Source organism: Macaca fascicularis, chromosome 12, assembly GCF_037993035.2.
Source record: "Macaca fascicularis isolate 582-1 chromosome 12, T2T-MFA8v1.1".
NCBI lineage: Eukaryota > Metazoa > Chordata > Mammalia > Primates > Cercopithecidae > Macaca > Macaca fascicularis.
The window spans coordinates 3928497-3948248 of record NC_088386.1 but is presented as its reverse complement, the minus strand read 5'-3'; the positions used below and the strand labels follow the sequence as shown (position 1 = coordinate 3948248).

Below are 19752 nucleotides of genomic sequence, written 5' to 3'. Positions count from 1 at the left end.
GGATGGGTGGGTGGATGGGTGAATGGATGAATGCATGGGTGGGTGGGTAGATGGATGGGTGAGTGGATGGATGGGTGCTGGATAGGTAGGTGGATGGGTGGTGGGCAGGTGGATGGATGGGTGAGTTGATGGGTATGTGACTGGATGGGTGAATGAGTGGGTGGATGGATAGATGGATGGGTGGGTGAGTGGGTTCTTGACCAGGTGGATGCACCACCCCACCTGCGGGGCCTTGGCGGCAGCCCTTGCTAGACTATGGGGTCAGCTGTCCCAGGACATGGCTCCTGAGACCCACCTGTGCTTTGTGCTTCCATTCACAGTCTGCAGACTCAAATAAACGGCCCTCCACCTTAGCAGGCCAGTTCAAACAGTCTCTGGACCAGCTGATGAAAATTCTGACCAACTGCCAGCCTTACTTCATCCGCTGCATCAAACCTAATGAATATAAGAAGCCGCTGGTAATGACAGGAGGCTGGGGCACAGTAAAGGAGGGAGGAGGAGGAGGCTGATGGCCTCTAGGGTTGTGGTCACTCCCTCTGCCAGGGCCTGGCTAGTGTTAGAGCTGTTACTGCCCCTACCTTACAGATAAGTACACTGGGGTAAGGCGACCAGTCTAGGTCATGTGAAGGTCAGTGACCTGCAGGGCTTTGGGTTGCTGAGAGACCTCCATGCATCTTCTGTGTGTTCTTGGCCTGGCTCTTTGCTGCTGTGAGCCTCAGTTTTCCCTTTTGTAAAGTCAGACTTGCTCCTGCCTGCAGGAAGGCCCTGAGGGTTGGACATGAGGTTTGCAGCACATGCCCCATGTGTAAACCACACTCAACTAAGGCAGCAATCAGTAATAGGACTTCAGAGGCTGACACCACTCCTTTCGCCAAGCCCTGCAGAAAGTCATCTTTACCTGATGTGAGATGGTGAGGGGGTGACAGCCTACTCCCCGCCCATAAGGAAGTCCCTGCTTCACTGGCTGGGGAGTTTCACCCAGAGGCTGCATATGCAGGGATTCCCCAAACTAGGAGACATCAACTGAAACAATATAAAATGGTTTTATCCACATAAGGTAATAAAAATATTACATGCCTTTTTGGAAAGAATAAAACTATGTGAAATTAAGTTTGATCTGGGTGCAGTAGCTCACGCTTGTAATCCCAGCACTTTGTGAGGTTGAGGCGGGAGGATTGCTTGAGGCCAGCCTGGGCAACATAGCAAGACCTTATCGCTGCAAAAAAAAAAAAAAAATGTAAAAGTATAAAAATTAGCTAGGTATGGTGGTATGTGCCTGTAGTCTCAGTTAGGAGGCTGAGGGAGAAGGATCACTTGAGCCCAGGAGGTTGAGGCTGCGGTGAGCTATGATTACACCACTACACTTCAGCCTGGGTGACAAAGCAAGACCCTGTCTCTAAAAAAATAAAATGGGGCTTGCCTTATGAAATCTAGGTTGCATCTTCCTTGAAGGCACAATAGGCAGATGTGAGACAACCTGTCTTGTTCCTTAACTGCTGGGAGAAGTAGCTGGGCTCCCAGAGACCCCTGGCTCATTCCCACCCTGCCTACCTTGGGAACTGGGAGCTGCAGGACAGGCAGGCAGGCAGGCCTGAGGCTGAAGCTCAGGGGTTGAGAGTGCCTCTGGCTGGGACATCTCTCATTGGTGGCAGCTGCCCTGCTATGTGGTATGTAGGGGGAAGCCCAGATAGGCTCAGGGTTCAAACCCAGGTTCAGCCTCAGGCACCTCATCTTTAAATTGGAGCCAATCACCCACACCAGGTAGGGCTGTTGATTCAGCGAGAAACGCCAGGCACTTAGGAAATTGTCAGTGAAGCGCAGCTGAACACTTACCGAGGCTAAGTGCAGTGTGGCCTGGACCCCACCAGCAGTTGGCGCTGTGGCCCTGCAGGTAGGGTAACAGTGCCTGCTGGTGGGCTTGCGGGATCAGAGGCGTTCCCCAGGGTCCCCCAGAGACTCCTGGCTTGTAGGTGGGGGGGCTCTCTAGAATCCAAGCCATGGCAGAGTCTTGGAACCTCTGCTGAAGCCTGACACCCCAGGGAAGGACATCATGCCATTTCTCTGCCGGTCACACTCGCCTCCAAGCAAAAGAGGGCTCAGCTCCCTGGGGCCAAGGGCCCTCCACTGCCCCGCACACCCCTCCCGGCCCCCACTCCAGGTCTCCCTCTGGCCTCCATCTCCTGGGAGGGAGAGACTAAGTTGATGAGGATATTTTCTGCCTCTGAGTAGATTTATTTTTTCATTTAACTATTGTGGGGGAGGCACCATGAAACTCTTAAGTGCCTACGGGGCAGGTTTCCACCCTGACTTATGTAGGCAAGGGGCGCTTAAAAACATTTTTAACTGGGCCAGGTGCGGTGGCTCAGGCCTGTAATCCCAACACTCTGGGACGCCAAGGCAGGCAGACCATTTAAGCTCAGGAGTTGGTGACCAGCCTGGCCAACATGGTGAAACTCCTTCTTTAACTAACAATACAAAACTTATCCCGGGGTGGTGCCACACGCCTGTAATCCCAGCTACTCGGGAGGCTGAGGCAGGAGAATCGCCTGCACCCAGGAGGCAGAGGTTGCAGTGAGCCGAGATCGTGCCACTGCACTCCACCCTGGGCGACAGAACGAGACTCCATCTCAAAAAAGTAAATAAAGAAATAAAACTTAAAAAAAAAAGAGCATTTTAACTGGCCACGTGCAGAGGACGTTTACACTCACAGCTTCGGGTAGTTGAGAGTGATGGGAGTATCGTGTTTCTGTGGGTGCCACAGTTTCCAATGCTATCGACTTTTATCTCCTTGACAACTCTACGGGGTTTTCAACTACTTGCACTGCTCTCTTCAAAAGGTAGCCTTACTGAAGTTGCATTTGTGTAGTTTTTCCATCTCTGGAGGACAGTGGGGGCGGGTGGGGCGAGGGGCTGGACACACTGACCTCTGGCTGTGGGCCGGTGCCCGATGGCGGGGTGCCAGGAAGGGGGGTCCCTGCAAAGGAGGGGGGTTGCACCGGGTCAGCGCCCCGCGTCCGCCCACAGCTGTTCGACCGGGAGCTGTGTCTGCGGCAGCTGCGATACTCGGGCATGATGGAGACCGTGCGCATCCGCAAGTCCGGCTTCCCCATCCGCTACACGTTCGAGGAGTTCTCGCAGAGGTTCGGCGCGCTGCTGCCCAGCGCCGTGCGGATGCAGGTCAGCGCCCCTCGGGGACGGCCACCGCTGTCCATCCCCGGCCTTCCCCTCGGCCTCCCGCTGCCCTCCCCGGCCCCAGCCTTGCCATGAGCCCTGTCCTTCCTCTCTCTCGCCTCCTCCCGCCCTGCCCTGTCCCTCTCCCAGCGCCGCGGAAGTGAGGGGCTTTCCCTGGGGTCCGGGAGAGCTGGCGGCCGCAGCGGTTCCTTCTGGACCGTGTCTGCAGTTGTACAGTAGACACGTTCTCTCCTACCGCGTCGGAGAGCCGAGGTGGGGCTAGAAAGCTACTGGGGCCCGAGGTTCTTCCTGTCCGGTCTGGAACTCTCAGCCATCCTGAGGCTGGGCCTGGCTTGGGCCGAGCGTCCCACAACACATGGAGGCCCCAGGCCCCGAGTTCGCTCCTCACCCCAACCCCTGCTCGAGGTTCCCGTTGTGCCTGTGCCTGGGCTGGGGCGCGGGCAGCCCCTGATGGGGGAGCCTGTGGGAGGAGGAGGGAGACTCCACCCCCAGAGAGCCGCTGAGGGGTCTCTGCCCTGTATCCCACCTACACCCCCGTTTGGTCTTGGCAGCTGCGAGGCAAGTTCCGCCAGATGACCCTGGGCATCGCTGACATGTGGCTGCGGACAGACAAAGACTGGAAACTGGGGAAGACCAAAATTTTCCTGAAGGTGAGACCCCCAGGAACCAGCCGGCCTTGGGCCTCCTGCAGCTCATGGGCTTGTCGGCTCTTGCACCAGGCCCGGGGTCCATGGTCCATGTGCCCTGAGCCAATGGCACTGGGCAGCAGCTCAAAGCGCGGTCCCCACCCTCAGGGCACCCCTGGATGTAGAACGTCACGCTAGGGGACAATGAGGTACTGGTGAGGGGACTGGGGAGGGCCAGCCCAGCCTGTGGAAGCCCAGGAGGCTTCTCAGAGGGGCACCTAGGGCAAGACCTGAGGGTGCAGAGGAGGCGCCTTCCAGCCACGGGGCAGCACCCAGGAGCTCAGGGCGGTCTGCTGGTGTCCTGAGACCTGCCTCCATCATGCGGGAGCCACATCCTGCCATGCAGGCTTCCCCAAGCTGGGGCGGCCCAGCCTCTGCGGAGCCTGGAGGACTACTGCTTTAGTGGAAGAGGGCTGTGTGTCAACTCCCCACAAAGTGACTTGTCCTTAGGAGGCTTGTGCGAGCATCACCGCCACCACCTGCCTCCCCCAAAACGCACAGGGAGCTGAAGTCACACAAAGGAAGCTTCGGGGCCCTCCAGAAGTGCCACTTGGGTCACAACCACTGAGGAGGGAACCTCCCTGTCCCCTAGCCTTCTAAGCCTCGGCGGGCCAGCACAGTGAGAGGGAAGAGGAAGAGCTGGGAGCAGAGTTGGGAGGACACTTTGCCAGCTCACCCGAGCCCCCACCCACCCCTGCTGCCCCTTCCTCTTCCCCCATAGTGCCTGCCCACCTGCCGGCATGTGTCCTCAGAGGGCCCTCCTGGCCCCAGCCCTCTAATCGGTCTGTCTGTCCTTTTGACTGTGCAATAGTCAGGCTGTGCTGGGGCTCAGAGGCTAAGATGTGCAGGAAGAAACCGAGTGGCTTCCAATTTAGTGGGGGAGGCAAGGCCAGCAGAGGAACCATCTCAGGGCATGGTGGGTTTGTCATAAATGGCTCTTATTATTTTGAGGTGTGTTCCTTCAATACCTAGTTTATTGAGAGTTTTTTTTTTTTTTTTTTTAACATAAAGCGATGTTTAATTTTATCGAAGGCCTTTTCTGCATCTATTGAGATAATCATGTGGTTTTTGTCTTTAGATTTGTTTATGTGGTGAATTATGTTTATTGATTTGTGTATGTTGAACCAGCCTTGCATCGTGGGGATGAAACCAACTTGATCGTGGTGGATAAGCTTTTTGATGTGCTGCTGGATTCAGTTTGCCAGTATTTTATTGAGAATTTTTGCATCGATGTTCATCAGGAATATTGGCCTGAAGTTTTCTTCTTTTGTTGTATCTCTGCCAGGTTTTGGTATCAGGATGATGCTGGCCTCATAGAATGAGTCAGGGAGGAGTCCCTCCTTTTCAATTGTTTGGAATAGTTTCAAAAAAAAAAAAAAAAAAAAAGGTATCAGCTGTTCTTTGTGATCCTGATAGAATTCAGCTGTAAATCCATCTGGTCCTGGGCTTTCTTTGGTTGGTAGGCTGTTTATTATTGCCTTAATTTCAGAACTTGTTACTGATCTATTCAGGGATTCAACTTCTTCCTTGTTCAGTCTTGGGAGGGTGTATGTGTCTAGGAATTTATCCATTTTTTCTAGATTTTCTAGTTTATTTGCATAGAGGTTTTTATACTATTCTCTGGTGGTTTGTATTTCCATGGGCTTAGTAGTGATATCCTCTTTATCATTTTTTATTGTGTCTATTGGATTCTTCTCTCTTTTCTTCTTTTTTAGTCTAGGTAGTGGTCTATTTTATTAATTTAAAAAAAAAAAAAAAACCCAGCTCCTGGACTCATTGATTTTTTGAAGAGTTTTTCGTATCTCTATCTCCTTCAATTCTGCTCTAATCTTGGTTTTTTCTTGTCTTCTGCTAGTTTTGAAATTTGTTTGCTCTTCGTTCTCTAGTTATTTTAGTTGTGATGTCAGGGTGTCGATTTGAGATCTTTCTAGCTTTCTGAGGTGGGCATTTAGTGCTATAACTTTCCCTCTTAACACTGCTTTAGCTGTGTCCCAGAGATTCTGGTATGTTTTCTCTTTGTTCTAATTGGTTTCAAAGAACTTCTTGATTTCTGCCTTGATTTCATTATTTACCCAGGAGTCATTCAGGAGCAGGTTGTTCAATTTCTATGTAGTTGTGTGGTTTTGAGTGAGTTTCTTAATCCTGAGTTCTAATTTGATTGCACTGTGGTCTGAGAGACTGACTGTTGTGATTTCAGTTCTTTTGCATTTGCTGAGGGTGTTTTACTTCTGATTATGTGATCAGATTACTCACTTTTAGAGTAAGTGCCATGTGGCACCGAGAATAATGTATACTCTGTTGTTTTGGGGTGGAGAGTTCTGTAGATATCTATCAGGTCCACTTGATCCAGAGCTGAGTTCAAGTCCTAAATATCTTTGTTAATTTTCTTTCTCGACTATCTGTCTAATATTAACAGTGGGGTGTTAAAAATCTCCCACTATTATTGAGGGAAACATTTTTATATTGAAACAAACATGGAGCTTTTACACGGTTGAATGCAAATGTCACATGAATTTTGGGAAATAAAACACAACTTCAGGAAAATTTTGTGCCCCCTCTTGAATTCTTCAGAGCAGAAATGAAGGATGCCAGATTGAATTAGCAAGAAGAAAGAGCTAATGTGGGAAGTTCTTGGATTGGGGTGGGAGGTACAGTTGCAGCTCCTGTCTCTGAGCAACATGAAGGTCACTTTGAAGGCCCCCTTCTTTGGCCTGCCCTCCTGGGAGGAGCCTGAAAGATGCTACCTTCGGGAGACAGAGCCCAGGCCCCAGGCAGGGGCTGTGGGGTGAGGGTGAGCAGCCTGGTGACAGCGTCTCTCCCATTCCAGGATCATCAGGACACTCTGCTGGAGGTACAGAGAAGCCAGGTGCTGGACAGAGCGGCGCTCAGCATCCAGAGAGTCCTGCGGGGCTACAGATACAGGTGCCGGCCCTGCCCCAAGGCCCATCCAGCCCACTCCTGCCCACAGTGTCCCCACACAGACCCGCAGCCCACAAACCAGGATCACATGTTCCTGCTGGGCCCTCCCTGGGGTTACTGAGATCTTCCAGTGCCTTCCAACTAGGGACACTGCAACCTGTGTTGGCCAGAGAATTCTGATACATTATTGGAACGTTTGGAAAAAACACAAAACACTCCATATGCAAGAGACGGGAGCGGAATGAAGGGCCAGTCCTGCTCTCAACCAGGGTTTGACGTTCCACTTCAGTTATGTCAGTGTATGGGTTTGGGTTGTGAGGCAATTTGCTTTTGGAGGGAGAAGAACCCTTGGCTTGCCTGCGTTCCCTGCTCAGTAAGAGGGTACTGCCCGAGTTGTAATCCAGGATCCGCGGATCAGCAGCGCTGCTGCCTTGCCCCACTCTCACCTGGGTTCCTGAGCCACCATAGTAAGGGCTGGAAACCCAGGCATGAGAACGTGGGAGAAGACAGCCAGCCCCAGGAACAGAGAATGAGGGGGCACAGAGCAGGGAGCAGGGAGCAGGGAGCTAGGGACCACAGCGAGAGAGGCAGCTCTGCTGCTGCGAAGCCAGAGGCCAGCTCAGGGCCAGCTGCTGGTGCTGCTGATCTCAGGACAACAGGCCGCATCTGACCAAACAGGCCCACGTGGTTGGAGGCCAGGCAGGCTGGCCCCCCTGACTCCCAGCATTTTAAATGAAGCTTTTTGTTTTGAGATTATTGTAGATTTACATGCAGTCGTAAGAAACAATATGAGATATCGCCGTATACTCTTCACCCATTTCCCCCAGTGAAAACGTCTTACCACCCTCCCTCACACCCATCCCCAGCCCTGCTTAACCCTGGCAACCTCTAACCTGTTCTGCATTTCTAGAATGTTGCCATTGCGCAAATGTTATATACATGGAATTATACAACATGCAGCCTGGGGTGGGCTTTTTTCAATTGGCGTGTTTCTCTGGAGATTCATCCAGGTTATTGCTTGCATTAATATTTATTTATTTATTTATTTATTTGAGACAAAGTCTCAGTCAACCAGGCTGGAGTACAGTAGCACAATCTTGGCTCACTGCAACCTCTGCTTTCCGGGCTCAAGCTATCCTCCGGCCTCAGCCTCCAAAGTAGCTGGGACTACAGGCACCTGCCACCATGCCCGGCTAATTATTGTGTTTTTTGTAGAGACGGGTTTTCGCTATGTTACCCAGACTGGTCTCAAACTCCTGGCCTCAAGTGATCCGCCCGCCTCAGTCTCTCAAAGTGCTGGGATTACAGGTGTGAGCCCAGCCAATATTTTGTTACTTTTTATTGCTGGGTAGTGTTCTATGGGATGGATACCCCTCACTTTGTTTAACCATTTACCTGTAGAAGGACATTTGGGCTGTTTCCAGTTTTTGGCTTCGATGAATAAAGCTGTTATGAGCGTTTATGAGATTTTTGTGAGAACATCAGTTGCCATTTCTCTGGGATGTATGCCCAGGAGTGCAGTTACTGAGTCATACGGTGGTTACAAGTTTTGTTTTTTAAGAAACTGCCAAACTTTTCAAGAGTGGCTGTACCGTTTTACATTCCCACCAGCAGTGCCTGGCTGACTCAGTGCCCCTGCATCCTCACCAGTATTTGATGTTGTCATTGTTTATTTTAGCCCTTCTGATAGGTCTGCGATGATCTCTCATTGCGGCTGTCCTTAACATTCCCTGATGTGGAACACCTTTGTGTGTGCTTGTCATGTATGTGTCCCCTCTTTGATGACCTGTCTCTGCATGTTGCTTGCCTGTTTTCTAATTGGAGTCTTTGTTGAGTTTTGAGAGTTCTTTATATATTCTAGATACTAGTCCTCTGTCAGCTATGTGGTTTGTGAATATTTTCTCCCAGTCCGTAGGTTGTCTGTTTATCCTCTCAAGAGAGCTTTGCAGAGCGAAAGTTTTTAATTTTGGTAAAGTCTAATTGTCAAAGTTCTCTTTCATGGATCATGCTTTTAGTGTTGAGTCTAAGAACTCTTTGTCAAGATTTTCTTTTCTGTTTTTCTAAAAGTTTTTGTAGTTTTAAATATGTTACATGTAGGTCCATGATACATGCCCATTTTGAATTAATTTTTGTATACAGCCTGACACTTAGGTCACGGTTCTTTTAAATTTTTTTCCTATGGTTGTCTCCCCAGTATTATTCATTTAAAAAAGTCTATCCTTCCGTCAGTGAATTGCTTTTACATCTTTATCAAAACCTAGTGGTGTGGGTCTATTTCTAGGTTCTGTACCCCATTCCATTGGTCGATGACTCTATCCCTCCACAATGCCACAGCATCTTGTTTATCGTAGTTATATAATAAGTCTTAAAGCTGTGTAGACTAATTCTTCCCACTTTTCTTCTTCAAAAGTGTTTTAGTTATTCTAGTTCCTTTGCATTTCCATTTACATATAAAAATAATCTTGTCTATATCTACAAACAAAACCTTGCTGGGATTGTTGATAGTAATAGGCTTGTATAGCAATTTGAAAATCAGTATCTCTACTAAATCCATCTTCCAATCCATAAACATGATATGTAGCTCCATTTATTTAGATATTATTTGATTTCACGTGTCCGTGTTTTGTAGTTTTTAGCATACAAACCCTGTACATGTTTTATTAGATTTACATTTTTTTTAGTAATTGTAAATGGTACTGTATTTTTAATTTTGACATTGGCATATTCATTGCTAGCAAATAGAAATATGTTGGATTTTTGTGTGTTGACTTCATATCCTGCAGCCTTGCTGAGCTCACTTTTTATAAATTCCTTAGAATTTTCTATGTAGATCATCTTGTCATCTGCAAATAGGGGCAGTTTTCTATCTTTTTTTTTTCCCCCCAATCCATACGTCTTTTATTTCCTTTTCTTGCCTATTGCAGTGGCCAGAACATCCAGTATTATTCAGGTGGTGAGAACAGATATATTTGCTTAGTCCTTTATCTTAGGGGGAAAACACTCAGACTTTAACCATTAAATATAATGTTAAGGCTGAGGCGGGCAGATCACGAGGTCAGGAGATTGAGACCATCTGGCTAGCACTGTGAAACCCCATCTCTACTAAGAAAAGAAAAAATTAGCCAGGCGTGGTGGTGGGCACCTGTGGTCCCAGCTACTCGGAAGGCTGAGGCAGGAGAATGGCGTGAACCCAGCAAGCAGAGCTTGCGGTGAGCCGAGATTGCACCACTGCACTCCAGCCTGGGCGACGGAGCGAGACTCTGTCTCAAAAAAAAATGTATATATATATGTGTGTGTGTGTTTATAATGTTAGCTGTAGGTTTTTCGTTGATGCCCTTTCTCAAGTCAAGGAAGCTTCCCATATTCCTAGTTTTCTGGGTGTTTTTATCACGAACAAGTGTTGAATGTCAATTTTTTTTCTGCGTCAGTTGATAATGATATGTGATTTTTCTCATTTAGCCTTTTAATGTGGTGAGTTACATTTCCTGATTTTTAAATATTGAACCAGCTTCGCATCCCTGGAGGAAACTCCACTCGGTCCTAGTGTATAATTCTTTTTGACGTTGCTGAATGCTGTTTGTTAATGTTTCATTAAGGATTTTTGCATCTATATTCATGAGGTCTGAGGATTTTTTTTCTTTTGTCTGGTTTTGGTATCAGAGTAACACTAGCTTCATAAAATGAATTAGGAAGTGTTTCCTCTTCTGTTTTCTGGAAGAAATTATGTAGAATTGATGTGATTTTTCTTTAAATGTTTGGCAGAAATCTCCAGTGAAAATATCTTGGCCTGGGAATTTTTTTATAGGGAGTTTTTAATTATGAATTCAATTTAATAGTTATAGGAATGATTCAAATTATTTTATATTGAGTGACTTGTGGTAATTTGTGCTTTCTGAGGAACTAGTCCATGTTATCTAAGTTGTCAAATGTGTGTGTGTCAATTTGTTCATAGTATTCCGTTATTATCCTCTTGAAATCTGCAGACTCTGTGATGGTATCCCCTGTGTCATTCCTGATATTTGCAATTTATGTCTTCTCCTTTTTTTCTTTGTCAGTCTTGCTAAAGATTTGTCAATTTTCTTGTCCTGGCCGGGCACGGTGGCTCACACCTGTAATCCCAGCACTTTGGAGGCCGAGGCAGGCAGATCACTTGAGTTCAGGAGATTGAGATAGCCTGGCTAACATGGCGAAACCCCATCTCTACTAAAAATACAAAAATCAGCTGGGCGTGGTGGCAGGTGCCTGTAATCTCAGCTACTCGGGAGGCTGAGGCAGGAGAATTGCTTAAACCTGGGAGGTGAAGGTAGTGGTGAGCTGAGATCATGCCATTGCACTTCAGCCTGGGCAACAAGAGTAAGATTTTGTCTCAAAAAAAAAAAAAAAAAAAAAAAATTCTTGTCCTTTTCAAAGAATCAGGCTTTAGTTTCATTACTTCTTCTCTAATTATTTTTAATTTCCTTAATTTCTGCTCTTTTATTATTTTCATCCTTCCAACTTTGAGTGTATTTTACCCTTCTTCCTCTAGATTCTTGAGGCAGGAGATTAGATTATTAATTCAAGGCTTTTCCTCTTTTCTAATGTAGAGTGATATAAATCTCTGTCTTAGCACTGCTTAGCTGTGTTTCACAAATGTTCACGTTATACTTTCATTTAGTTCATTCAATTTCATTGACTTTCATTCAGAAAAAAATTAAATTTTCCTTGAAATTTCCTCTGCGAAAATGTAGAAGTATGTTGTTTAGTTTTCAGTGTTTAGGGATTTTCCTGTTATCATTTTGTCTTTGACTTCTAGTTTGATTTCACTGTGGTAAAAGACACACTCTGTATGAATTAAGTTCTATTAAGTAGGTTGAAGTTTCCTTTGTGGCCCAAGATATGTCCTCTCCTGGTACAGATTCTAAGGGCACTTGGAAAGAACATATATTTTGCTGTTAATTCGGTAGTGTGCTCTGAAAAATGTCAATTAGATCTTGTTAGTTGATAGTGGTGTTGAAGTCTATATTATTGCTGATTTTCTGTCTATGTGTTTTATCAATTGTTGAGTCTCTAATTATGATTGTGGACTTGTGTTTTCCATTTCAGTTTTATCATTTTTGCTTCACATATTTTGTAGCTCTGTTGTTTGGTGAATACACAATTAGGATTGCTATGTCTTGGTGGATGTGCTTTTTATTATCATGTGATATCCTTCTCTGTCTCTGGTTATCTCCTTTGCTCTGAAGTCTACTTTATCTGGTATTAATATAGCCACTCCTGTTTTGATTACTATTTACATGATCTATATTTTTCATCCTTTTTTTTTTTTTTTTTTTTTTTTTGAGACGGAGTCTCGGTCTGTCGCCCAGGCTGGAGTGCAGTGGCCGGATCTCAGCTCACTGCAAGCTCCGCCTCCCGGGTTCACGCCATTCTCCTGCCTCAGCCTCCCGAGTAGCTGGGACTACAGGCGCCCGCCGCCTCGCCCGGCTAGTTTTTTGTATTTTTTAGTAGAGACGGGGTTTCACCGTGTTAGCCAGGATGGTCTCAATCTCCTGACCTCGTGATCCGCCGGTCTTGGCCTCCCAAAGTGCTGGGATTACAGGCTTGAGCCACCGCGCCCGGCCTATATTTTTCATCCTTTTACTTTCAGCCTACCTATATAACTATGTGTTAAGTGAGTTTCCCATAGACAGTATGTAATTGGGTCATGGTTTTCGATCCATTCTGCCAATTTCTGCCAATGTATGTCACTGGCATACATTAAATTCTCCCTTAACATCGTCAACAGATTCTTGGAAACTTGACTTCCCAAGAATATACAGCAGGTGTTCGAATATCATTGTTCCCTTCAATGTGGTTTCATTATAATGTTGATGAGAAAACAGTTGGTTCCATCACATAACGTCTCACTCAAAGCCTGTTTCCAAGAAGGTATCAACAACATTGAGGACCTACTGTATTTAGGCCTTTTACATTTAAGGTGATTATTCATGTTAGAGCTCAAGTCTGCCATTTTATTTTTTGTTTTCTATTTTTTTCCTCTCTCCTTTGCGTTTGTATGTTTTCTTTTTCCTGCCTTTCTATGACTTATTTAAAAATTTTTAAGTATTTCATTTTGATTTATCTGCAATGTGTTAGAGTATATGTCTTTTTTATAGCTTTCTAAAGCAGTTGCATTAGGTATCATACACATTATACACATACAGACAGAAAGACGGTATCTACTGGTGTCATCATTTTACCACTTCCAGTGAAGTATAGAAACTTTACCCCCTTTTATGTCCATTTACCTTCTCTCGTGTGTAATACAATTTTCTTAAATATTTTCTCTACATACATGTAGAGTGACATAAAAAGTGTTGGCCAGGCACAGTGGCTTATACCTGTAATCCCAGCATTTTGGGAGGCCAAGGCAGGAGGATCACTTGAGGCCAGCAGTTCAAAACCAGCCTGGTCAATGTAGTGAGAACTCGTCTCTACAAAAGAAAAATACAAAAATATCTGGGCATGGTGGTGCATGCCTGTAGTCAGCTATTTTGGAAGACTGAGGTGGAAGGATCCTTGAGGCCAGGAGTTCAAAGTTTTGGTGAGCTCTGATGGCGCCACTGCACTCCAGCCCAGATTACAGAGTGAGACCCTGTCTCCAAAAAAGAAAACATAGAAAGGAAACAAGAACAACACCACTTTCTTTGCTCATCTGTAAGAAGAATCTCCTGGCTGGGCAAGATGATTCACAACTGTAATCCCAGCACTGGGAGAGGCGGAGGCAGGTGGATCACTTGAGCCCAGGAGTTCAAGACCAGCCTGAGCAACATGGTGAAACCTCATCTCCACTAAAAATACAAAAAATTAGCCAGGCATGGTGATGTGCGCCTGTAGTTCCAGCTACTCAGGAGGTTGAGGTGGGAGGATTACTTGAGCCTGGGAGGTGAAGGTTACAGTGAGCCGAGATTGCACCACCGTACTCCAGCCTAGGCGACAGAGTGAGACCTTGTCTCAAAAAAAAAAAAAAAAAAAAAAGCAACTCCTCATCCATTCAAGTTTTGTCATGAGATTGTAGCAAATCAGCCACATCTTCAGCTTCCACTTCTAATTCTAATTCTCTTGCTATTCCCACTACATATGCGGTTTCTTCCTCCACTGAAGTCTTAACCCCTCAAAGTCATTCATGAGGATTGGAATCAATTTCTAAATTCCTGTTAATGTTGATAGTTTGACCTCCTCTCCTGAATCACGAATGTTCTTAGTGGCATCTAGAATGGTGAAAGCTTTCCAGATTTTCAATTGACTTTGCCCAGATCTGTTAGAAGAATTACTATCTATGGCAGCTGTAGCATTATGGTATTTATTTCTTAAGTAAGACTTGACAGTCTGAATTGCCCTTTGATCCATGGACTGCAGAATGGATGTTTTGTTCACAGTCATAAAAACATTAATCTCCTTGTACGTCTTCATCACAGTTCTTGGGTGGCCGGGTGAATTGTCAATGAGTGGTAATATTTTGAAAGAGATCTTTTTTTCTCAGCAGTAGGTCTCAATGGTGGCCTTAAAATATTCAGCTAAACCATGCTATAAATAGACATGCTGTCACCCAGGCTTTGTTGTTTCATTTCTAGATTACAGGCAGAGTAGCTTTAACATGATTGTTAAGGGCCCTAGGATTTTCAGAGTGGTCGATTAGCATTGGCTTCAGCAATTAGCAAAGTCACCAGCTTCATAAGCCGCTAATAGGAGAGTCAGCCTGTCCTTTAAAGATTTGAGGTCAGGCACTGACCTCTCTGTACCTCTCTGTTACCTATAAAAGTCCTAGTGGCATCTTCTTCCAATATAAAGCTGTTTTGTCTACATTGAAAATCTGTTAGCCTGGCGCAGTGGCTCACACCTGTAATCCCAGCACTTTGGGAAGCCAAGGCCGGTGGATTGCAAGGTCGGGAGTTCAAGACCAGCCTGGCCAATATGCTGAAACCCCATCTCTACTAAAAATACAAAAAATTAGCCGGGCATGGTAGTGGGGGCCTGTTGTCCCAGCTACTTGGGAGGCTGAGGCAGGAGAATTACTTGAACCCGGGAAGCAGAGGTTGCAGTGAGCCGAGGTCGTGCCACTGCACTCCAGCCTGGGCGACAGATTGAGACTCCATCTCAAAAAAAAAAAAAGAAAATCTGTTGTTTGAATAATTTGCTGCAGCTTCTCCATCAGCACTTGCTGCTTCACCTTGCATTTTTATGTTATGGAGGTGGCTTCTTAAACCTCATGACCCAAACTTTGCTAGCTTCATACTTTTCTTCTGCAGCTTCCTCACCTCTCTCAGTCTTCACAGAATTGAAGATAGTTAGGATCTTGCTCTGGATTGGGCTTTGGCTTAAGGAAATGTTGTGGCTGGTTTGATCTTCTATCCAGCCCATGAAAACTGTCTCCATATCAGCAAGAAGGCTGTTTCACTTTCTCATCATTCGTGTGTTCACTGGAGGAGCTTTTCCTTTGTATTCACAACACGGCTGTTTCGTGCAAGAGACCTAGCTTTTGGCCTGTCTCAGCTTTGGACGGGCCTTCCTCACAAAGCTTAATCATTTCTCACTTTTGATTTAAAGTGAGAGACATGAGATGCTTCCTTTCACATGAACACTTAGAGGCCACAATAGGGTTATTAACTGGCCTAATTTTAATATCGCTGTGTCTCAGGGAACAGGGAAACAGAGAAAAGACAGAGAGAGATGGGGGCACTACTGGTTGGTGAAGCAGTCAGCACACACACATTAGGTTTCCCATCTTATATGGGTGCAGTTTGTGGTGCCCCAAAATAATTCCAATTGTAATATTAAAGATCACAGATGATTATAGCAGATGTAATAATAATGAAAAATGTGAAATATTGCAAGAATTACCAATACGCCACGCAGGCATGAAGTGACCACATGCTATTGAAAAAATGATACCAATAGACTAACTGAACACACGGCTACCACAGACCTTCAATTTCTAAAAACACAGTATCTGCAAAGTGCAATCAAGCAAAGTAACATCATAATAAACTGAGGCATGCCTGCAGCTCTCTATGCACTGAGCTTGCCTGGGAGTGACTCCGCCTTGCCAGAGCCCAGCTTTCAGGTTTTCTTCTCCATGTCCAGCCCTGGGCTAGTGGTCAGAGGAGGGGCGTCTGCAATAAAAATGCGGAAGTAAGTTTTATCCCTTTGTAGCTTCTTGGGGGTAGAGAGAAGAAGAATTTTCTGATCCCTTAAAAAAACTGGACTATCAGCAGGACACAGTGGCTCACTCCTGTAATCTAGCACTTTGGGATGTCGAGGGGGGTGGATCACTTAAGGTCAGGAGTTTGAGACCAACCTGGTCAACATGGTGAAACCCCGTCTCTACTAAAAATAGAAAAATTAGCCAGGCGTGGTGGCAGACACCTGTAATCCCCGTTACTTGGGAGGTTGAGGCAGGAGAATTGCTTGAACCCGGGAGGCAGAGGTTGCAGTGAGCTGAGATCGTGCCATTGCACTCCAGTCTGAGCAACAAGAGTGAAACTCCATCTAAAAAAAAAAAAAAAAACTGGACTGTCATCTTCCACAAATTTGGGTTGCTGATAGTAGATTTTTTGTTCCTAACTTGCCTGTGCATCTTTTGGTCTGTAACACCTTTTGAGAAAGGATTGTACGTACTCATTTTCCCCAATATTTTACTATCCTTTTTCCCTTCCAAAGCAGCAAACCAGTTTTTCTCCCCCAGAGGCTTTCAACCATCTGGGGTTGTTACATGTGTGTGGCTTGTATTGCCCTTCTAGGAAGGAGTTCCTGAGGCAGAGGCGGGCAGCCGTGACCGTGCAGGCCTGGTGGAGAGGCTACTGCAACAGGAGGAATTTCAAGCTGGTGAGAGAACTCGCTGGGGCGGCTGGGCCCGCGGTAACTGTCCAGTAAGAGACAGATGTGTAAAGTTTGTTTCTCTGAATGAGAGACCTCAGGCAGGAAGGATCAAATCACTCATAGACGTGGCATGCAAATTTAAAATGATCGGACCTCAGCATCCCATAGTCTCTTCTTAGTGTAATCTCCAGCCCCATGGTCTGTAGGCTTCAAAATGTTTTGCAGAACATGGGATATCTTCAGAGCTAGACTAGGTGTCCTGCTGTGGAATTGAATAACTCCTGTCTTTTCCCAACTTGCAGGCAACAAAATGAGCAAATGGATTGATTTGTTTCGAGTACTTTTTCCTAATTTTTCTCTTAACCACGGGCATTTGCTAATGAGTATCTGCTCAAAGTAATGAACTAGAGTAACTATGGCTGTGCCCGTGTCACTTGGCCGCTTTTGTCATGGATGTGACTGGTGGTGACGTGAAATGGCCACATCAGCAAGGCTGGCCCAGCCCGCCTGCGTTCCATGCCCACCAAGGGCACGATAGTAGCTGGCCTGTGTGGAGCAGTTCCTTGGGGCCTATTGCTTCGCATACATCATTTTATTTAATATTAAACCAACTCTGTACGTCAAGGAGCTGAGACATAGGGGAGCTGAGTGGTTTTCCCGAGAGCGTGAGACTAGTGAACCGCAGAGCTGGGGTTTAGATGAGGGGACTGTGACTTCCAAGCTCTTAAACCAACCCGTTGGGTGGGTCTTTAGGAAGCTCCAGGACTGCTGTGGCCCAGGGGATGTTTGCGGCACTGACATGGCGTTCATCCATTTCTTACTGCACTTTTACTTTCAAGATGCCCTGAGGGATTTGCGTGGCCACAGGCCTCCGCACAGACACGCTCGCCTGTGGACAAGTCAGCTGAATTTGGCTGGCAGATGTGGACAGCAGGGCCTCAGGAATCCACTCTCCCATTTCACCCACGTGAAATCCACACCACTTCTCTCCATCCACGGCCCCAAGGAGGCCACTTTATTATTTATGCTATTTCACACATGCTTATTTAGCACTTATTTGCACGTCAGGCTCTGGTCTAAGTACTTTACAAGCAATAACTCACTATTCTTGTGTTCATAGGTGTGTACCATTCTAGCACCAGCCCTTTGCCAAAACAAAACTAACTGTAACTCTATCTTGCACTATCTCCTGAGGAGCACCCCTCTCTATTCCCTGGGGAAGGCCTTCTCGCCCCTGAGCCCACCTCCCTCTTCTCGCCCCTGAGCCCACCTCCCTCTTCTCGCCCCTGAGCCCACCTCCCTCTTCTCGCCCCTGAGCCCACCTCCCTCTTCTCGCCCCTGAGCCCACCTGCCTCTTCTCGCCCCTGAGCCCACCTGCCTCTTCTCGCCCCTGAGCCCACCTGCCTCTTCTCGCCCCTGAGCCCACCTCCCTCTTCTCGCCCCTGAGCCCACCTCCCTCTTCTCGCCCCTGAGCCCACCTCCCTCTTCTCGCCCCTGAGCCCACCTCCCTCTTCTCGCCCCTGAGCCCACCTCCCTCTTCTCGCCCCTGAGCCCACCTCCCTCTTCTCGCCCCTGAGCCCACCTCCCTCTTCTCGCCCCTGAGCCCACCTCCCTCTTCTCGCCCCTGAGCCCACCTCCCTCTTCTCGCCCCTGAGCCCACCTCCCTCTTCTCGCCCCTGAGCCCACCTCCCTCTTGCCTCCACAGATCCTCGTGGGCTTTGAGCGCCTGCAGGCTATTGCCCGGAGCCAGCAGCTGGCGAGGCAGTACCAGGCCATGCGGCAGAGGACAGTCCAGCTGCAGGCCCTGTGCAGAGGATACCTGGTGCGCCAGCAAGTCCAGGCCAAGAGGAGGGCAGTGGTGGTCATTCAGGCCCATGCCAGGGGCATGGCTGCCCGACGCAACTTCCAGCAAAGGAAGGCCAATGTAGGTGGTCACCTGGCCTCTTGGGCAGGTGGGGCTGACTGGGGCCCCGGTGGGTGAAGGCAAGAAGAAGGAGCGAGCAGCTGTGTAGACAGCTCACCAGAAGCGCTTTGGAAAATCCCCGCCACAAGCCAAGATGTTAAAATCTGTTCAATTAAGAGCACAGCGAGGATAGAGTACACAAGAGGCAAGTTAGCAGGCACTGGGCTGAGATGTAGATATCACGAGAGACACGCCCCCCTCTCCCTGTTCACAGTCAGTTCTACGTGGCTCTGCAATGGCTGGGGAGCCGTGGCCACCACCCAGGAGCACGCAGGGTATAGCACGGGAGAGGCAGCAGGCCAATGGGATAGTCTTAGCCTTGAACCTGGAAGATGAGCTCAGGCCCCCTCCCTTTCACCTTGGAGATGAGTTTTGGGACAGGGATTGTCAGTCCCCTGGAAGGTGCAACAAACCTGAGCCAGACAAGGTGAGAAAGGCCCAGTTCCATGGAAGAGAGCAAAGTGCCCTGGCTACTGGGCTGTGTATGACAGCTCAGGGGAAAGAGAAATATTAATACCAAGGGGAGCTGCTGAGTATCTGGGAGGCTTGGAGGACAGGGAGCAGGGGGACAGCACCAAGAAAATAACCCCATTTTCTCCATCGAATACTCGAGACTCAACCTTCATACTTGGCTCTTTGTAAGTTGTGATAAGGCAAAGGGGCCAGGATGACATTGACTTCTGCTCCATGAATGAAAACCTGGTCTACGGAGCACACTGCTAACACAGTGAACAGGGCAGGTGAGAGGATGCACCCGCAGACATGTCAGCAGCGTGCTTCTGCACCCGCGTGCCCCCAGCTGGCTGCAAAGCCGTCTGATCTGTGACTTCATTACTCCAGCCCCTGGGGACCTGTCCTGGTGGACCCTTGATGCCTTTGAATGAAAGGACCAAGTGGTCCTGAGCAGTGGTTGTGCAGCTGGGTTCCTAGGGGGTCCCTGGAGTTTGAAGGGGTGCCTTAAGGACCATCTGAGGGTAGGGACAAGCCAGCAACCTCCCCTCTCCGGAGCTCTGACTGGTTGATCTCCAACCACCCTGGCTGTTAAAATCTGTTGTTTCAGAGCAGAATACTGATCTGGACAAATGATGGCAGAATGAGGCTTACTTGGCTTCTGGGAGGTGCTTGCCCTGTGGGGTAGGCAGGGCTGGACCCCCT

At 47.6% G+C, this 19752-nt stretch overlaps 1 protein-coding gene across 1 annotated transcript in view; it reads left to right on the top strand.

Moving 5' to 3' along the window:
- Nucleotides 1–19752, top strand: part of MYO7B (myosin VIIB) — a 102098-nt gene that overhangs the window by 53638 nt on the left and 28708 nt on the right. Inside the window, exons 16-21 of the mRNA XM_045366880.3 lie at nt 321–458; nt 3025–3177; nt 3744–3842; nt 6706–6800; nt 16556–16640; nt 18340–18558. Coding sequence (XP_045222815.2) covers nt 321–458; nt 3025–3177; nt 3744–3842; nt 6706–6800; nt 16556–16640; nt 18340–18558 — 789 coding nt within the window. The remainder of the gene's footprint in view (nt 1–320; nt 459–3024; nt 3178–3743; nt 3843–6705; nt 6801–16555; nt 16641–18339; nt 18559–19752) is intronic.